The 6000-nt window shown below is 46.2% G+C and overlaps 1 protein-coding gene across 1 annotated transcript in view; it reads right to left on the bottom strand.

The window, feature by feature from the left end:
- Positions 1–1052: 1052 nt before the first annotated feature.
- LOC128695393 (solute carrier family 23 member 1) overlaps positions 1053–6000 on the bottom strand; it is a gene marked incomplete at its 5' end in the record, with an annotated part of 47239 nt that continues 42291 nt past the window's right edge. Inside the window, 1 exon segment of the mRNA XM_070095539.1 lies at positions 1053–2090. Within this exon segment, the coding sequence (XP_069951640.1) occupies positions 1979–2090 (112 nt within the window).

Raw genomic sequence — 6000 nt, 5'->3', positions numbered from 1 at the left:
AATTGCCACACCGTAGAGGGAGAGGCCGGAAGCATAGTCAAAGAAGAGTGGAGGTCAGACATATCGGAGTCAGTTGAAACCCTGGTACCTGAAGCAGGTGATGAAACAGCACCAGCAAGAGGTACAGGAGCATTAGAAGCGTCCGAAGAGTGGTCAAAAAACAAGGCAGGGTCAAAACAGGGTGCGGTATCAAGACAGGACCCAGGGGGAGGAGGAATAGCCCCTAGGAGGCAAAAAAGGGCCGTAAATCCCCCTCCGCGCCCAAGAGGACCTCAGCACCACAAGATGCAGCATGGAACCCGTGCCATACCCTACCCTTCATGCCAGTAAACCAGGATGGCAACCTCATCCACTAAGCAACCTCGGCGGACAAAAGAGAGGGCAGCCAGACACCTGCCACAAAGCATACCTCCTTTAGCCACCACCCCCTGGAATCAGACAGGCAGCCTCCACAGATATACCCATCACCCGAAAGACACCCCCCGGGAGACCAGAGAGGGATCAGGACATCCCCAGGTGACCTCAACAGAATGGGATGGACCCTGGTACCCTTCCCCCTACCTAGGAACTAGACTGCCTGTGGGAAGAATCCTGAAGGCCAAAAAGAGGAAAGGAAAAAAGGGAGGATGGGATAGGGTAAGGGGGATTGAGGGGTAATTAGTTTTGGTCTGAGGAAGGAGACCAAAAGGTCTAATTCCTCAGACCAAGAGCCTCTTCACCATGCCAAAGAGCCCCTTTCCCCTTGAAGAGGGGTGCTAATGCAACCAGGTCACAGAATCATTTTATTGTAAACTCTGTATCCATGACCTAATAATCATCCCTCTCCCTCTTGCTACACAATACCCTGCATCCTTCCCTGCCCAGCAGTGCTGTCTGACCCTTGGAGGTTGAGTTTTTTTATTTTAATAATTGTAAACCCTGTGGCTGAGTGATTATAGCACTGAGCCTGCTATATGTATGAACTACAGTTAGCCCATCCATTTTTCTGTACATTCATCAAGGCAAGATTCATCCATTCAACTGTTGATTCAATTTATGCTCTCCCTGCATCATTATTTTTTTTTTTTTTTTGTCCTTAAGTTTCAAAAATTCAACTTTGCCATTTTTACCTTTCCATGCCTGAAAACCAACATATCTGCCAGAAACTCTCACTCTTTCTAGAACACTATCATATTCTCATGCTAAGGCAGCATACACAGATGGCTTCAAATTCTCAGATGAAGTAGGGTACAAAGCTCATTTCTTAGAGTTGACCAGCATTTTCATGCACTATTTGTTGCTATTCATAGACATTGTAATAATGTCCACTTGGTGTGTTAAACTATCCAGAAATAGGACTTACTGCATACCAACATACTTTATGTACATCTTCTCATCACTGTCATGTGGAAAACTGTTCTTACATCTTTACAAATCTGCCACATGACTGCATATGGAAAGACACCTGATATCTCTAAGAAATGCCAGATCTAACAATTCCCCTGTTGTATGACCCCTTATAAGTTTGGTACCTAAATTTATTATATTACTATTTTAACAATTCACCCTATGTTAACAAACTGTCCCATTAATCAAGCAGTACACACAACTACAATTTCAACATCTTCCTAACCCTGGTACACACTGCTTTGCTTGCTAGAAGCCCTACCTGTGACACACTGTTGAAAATTCATATGGGGAGTAACTTACTGCACTATTAAATTTACACCTTTACTAACCCTGAACTACACTAAACCCTAACTTTACAGTTTAAACCACCCCTCTACAATGTATGTCCCAAAAGGATTTAGTGCTTTTGTTTGAATACATACAATATATAATTACTGGCTTGCCTTCCACTTACTTGGATCACACCTAATTGCTCCCAGGCACTGTACGACCCTTACAGGTTTAGTATTTCATGGAAATGTTCTGTTCTAAAGGACGTTAAAGCTGAGGTCTTAACTAATGTTAGAAATCCGTTACATTCCTGCAGTGATCATGATAAAGGTCTTGCTGATATTGTTTCTACCATATTGGCAGGATATGATGACTTCTTCCTAAATCCTTCAAACATTGGTAGGAATGGAACACTTCGAGTCCATTTCCATCTGGAACAGAAAATAATAAACTGTTAACACTACCAATTCAGCACTAAGTGACCTTTATAGGTTTAGTGCTTTTTATTGAAGTAATATTGCACATCAATAAACAATACCAATTAAGACTAAATGGGAAGATCAACCAAAAAAAAAAAAAAAAAAAAAAAAAAAAATATGGGGTGATTGTGATTTAATATTCTTGATGCCAGTGAGGAGAGAGAGTTTTTGATGCAAGGAATTAGACTGACCTCTTTCCTTGCATCCCTCTTCAAGGGGGGGCTCCTTGGCGTGGTGAAGAGGATCTTGGCCTGAGGAATTAGACCTGTCGGTCTCCTTCCTCAGACCGAACCTAATTACCCCTCAATCTCCCCTCCCCTATCCCATCCTCCCCTTTTTCCATTCCTCCTCCTCCTCCCCACCCCTCCCTTTTGCCCTTCCTCTTTTTGGCCTTTGGGATTTCTCCCACAGGCGCGCTAGTTCCTAGGTAGGGGAAAGGACACCGGGGTCCATCCCATTCTGTTGAGGTTCTTGGCGGTGGCATAGTTTGCCGTGGAATCTGGATCGCCTGGGGATGTCGCGATCCCTCTCCGGTATCCCGGAGTAGCTTTGGGTGTCTTTCGGGTGACGGGTGTATCTCTGGAAGCCACCTTTGGGATTCCAGGGGTGGTGGCCGAAGGAAGTATGCTTTGTGGCGGATATCCAGCCGCCCTCTCTTTTGTCCACCGAGGTAGCTCGGCAGATGTGAGGTTGCTATCCCGGATTGCTGGTTTACTGGCATGAAGGGTAGGGTATGGCACGGGTTCCATGCTGCATCTGCGCTACTATGCTGTATAGCCCTTGTGGCTTAGCACTTCTTTTTGATTATAATAATAATCTGCGCTACTAGCAGTGCTGAGGTCCTCTTGGGTGCGGAGGGAGATTTCCGGCCCTTTCATTCCTCCTGGGAACTATTCCTCCCCGGTCCCCCCTTTTTTTATTCTTTTTTTTATTTTTATTTTCTTCTTTCTTTTTTTTTCTTAAAAACAAAAAGCAAAGGAGTAACCTAACCATGGAGAACCCAATCCATGAACCCACTACCCCCGGGCCCCTTCTTGATACCGCACCCCATTCTGACCCTGCCTTGTGTTTAGACCACTCTTCGGACACTCCTGATGCCCCTGTACCTCTTGCTGGTGCTGTTTCCTCACCCGCTTCAGGTACCGGGGCTTCGACTGACTCCTTCGATTTGTCTGAACTCCGCTCTCCTTTGACTATGCTTCCGGCTTCTCCCTCTACGGTACGGCAATTTTCGAATTGCCCGCCCATTTCACGCCGGACCAACTCCAGTCCTACTCCTAAATGCCAACGTCAATCTCCTGATGATGCTCCTTCGTTACCTTCCCATTCTACTCGGAAAAGACCGACACGTCAAGCACTCCCTCTCCACGCTCAGTTTCGGACCACACAATGGACTAAATTCTTTACTTTAAGACTGACTTCTTCTGCCTACCTTTCTGACCATAGTATTGGCAAAGCGCTCCTGCGTCATGTTGGCAGAGATATTTCATTTCATGCTCTCAAGAGCGGTACGCGCATTGTCACTGTCCAGAATGCTACCCAAGCTCATGATCTTTCTCTCTTTTCGAATATCGATACTAGTCCTATCACTATTGAAAAACATCTTTCTCTCAATTCTTGTAGTGGTACTGTCATTCTGCCCCATACCATAGTCCAACAGAATTTCCAGTCATGTGGCAATGACATTCTTGAACAACTGGAACTCCAGGATCTCCCAATCCTCAAAGTAGACACTTATGTCCTTCCTGCCCGGGGGCGGAGACGTTACCCTTGCAATGTGGCTCGTTTAACTTTTGACAGCCGAGAACTCCCGTCCTCTGTATATGTCGCGGGACATCGGTTACAAGTTCGAAAGGTGATACCTACACCGCAGCAGTGTAGAAATTGCTGGCGTTTTCGTCACCCAGTGAAATATTGCAGATCTATGGCCGAATGCCCAGTCTGTGGTGCCGACGACCATTCTAATACATCTTGCATTAATTGTAATGAAGCTCACCCTTCGTACTCCCGCCGTTGCCAGGTCTACTTAAATGAACGTGAAATCCGTTGCCTCAAAGAGGCAGAAGGTCTCCCTTATGCTATGGCAGTTACTCATCTCCGCCTCCAAGGGAGACTACCCCATGTTTCTTATTCTCGTGTTTCCAAACATCCCCCCACTTCTGGGGTCCCATCTTCTGCAGCCTCCTCTGTTGTTACCCCTCCCATAGCCACTCCGGCATCTAATCCTTTTGCTGTCCTTGGGTCTGATGTCCCGACTACAACTCAGTCTGTTTTCACATCTTCCCGTCCTTCCTCACAAGCCCCAGTATCGACAAGACCTCGTACGACACCTAATACCAATCGCCCCTCTACTTCTCAGAAGTCCAAAAAATCCACATTGCTCAAATCTTCTTTGCCCCTTTCTTCCACCTCCACACTTTACCTTTCCAGTCTCTGTACCTAGTTCTTCCCCTCTCTCTGGCTCTATTACAAGTGTGGAGATTCACCCTCCTCCTCGTACTATGCCTTCCACCCCCGTCCCCTCCCAAGTTTCTCCCTCTTCTGCCACCTCCCAGGTTTCTGCCTCTTCTGTCCCCCCCCACACTTCATCTCCAGTCCCTTACACTCTTCCCTACCCCTCTACTTTGGTACAGTCCATTACTGTCCCAATCTTTACTCACCCTCCTCCTTCTATCTCCAATATGGTCTCCCATACATCTTTGAATTCAGAAACACTTGAAGCCATTTCAGAATATATTGCAGAGACTAAACCTTCAATGGACACTGATTCACTTCCTGTTCCTTCTCTTCCCTCTCCTCCATCTTCACAACCCCATTCTTCGCAATGCTCCGTTCCTTCGCTGCTTGAACATCTTCCAATGCCACCACACGTTGACTTTTCTAACCCCTCTAGTCCGTAGGTGCCTTTACCTACAGATTCCTGGTATTTTCTTCATCGCCAATCATGGCCTATTTACAGTGGAATATCCGCGGCCTCAGGGGTAATCGGGGTGAGCTTCAGATGTTGCTTTCCAGGTTTTCCCCTGTTGGTGCTTGCTTACAAGAACCAAAATTACACTCGGCTGTTTTCCAACCTATCTCAGGCTATAATTTATTGTATTCTTCGGATCCTTTCTCAGATGGGACCTTTAATGAAAGTGCCCTTCTTCTACGCAATGATATTCCGTACTGTCAACTATTTGTCCATACTTCGCTGCATTACACTGCAGCCCGTATCCACTTGAATAAGTGGTTTACAATATGTTCTTTATATTTCTCTCCTTCTCGAGCATTTTCTATCCCAGACTTTGCCTTTCTTGTTTCATCCTTACCACCACCACTTCTGTTACTTGGTGATTTTAATGCCCACCATTTCCTCTGGGGGGGGGGGGGGTCTTATTGTGACTCACGTGGCATTCAGTTGGAGGCTTTTCTCGCCTCTCACCCCCTCCATGTTTTAAATACGGGTACTCCCACCCATTTTGATCCTCGTACTCATACTCTCTCTTGCATTGATCTATCAGTCTGCTCTTCCTCCACTGCACTAGACTTCATCTGGTCTGTTCTACCGGACTTACATGACAGCTATCATTTTCCAATCATTCTTACTTCTCCTTCCTATTCACCACCTTTCCGTAGCCCTCGCTGGCAATTTGATCGGGCAAATTGGGATCTTTACTCACACCTCACTGCTTTTAGTGAGGTTCCTTCATCATCCTCCATTGATGAGCTCCTACACCTCTTCTCGACGTCAGTTTATACCGCAGCTTCTCATTCTATACCCCAAACCTCAGGCAGGCATTCTCAGAAGTGCGTGCCTTGGTGGTCTCCTGCTTGTGCTCGTGCAGTACATTTGAAACGTGCTGCATGGGGCAGGTACTGG

Source organism: Cherax quadricarinatus, chromosome 50 (genome assembly GCF_038502225.1).
Source record: "Cherax quadricarinatus isolate ZL_2023a chromosome 50, ASM3850222v1, whole genome shotgun sequence".
Lineage (NCBI taxonomy): Eukaryota > Metazoa > Arthropoda > Malacostraca > Decapoda > Parastacidae > Cherax > Cherax quadricarinatus.
The sequence above is the reverse complement of the archived record's forward strand: the minus strand, read 5'-3'. Positions and strand labels throughout refer to the sequence as shown.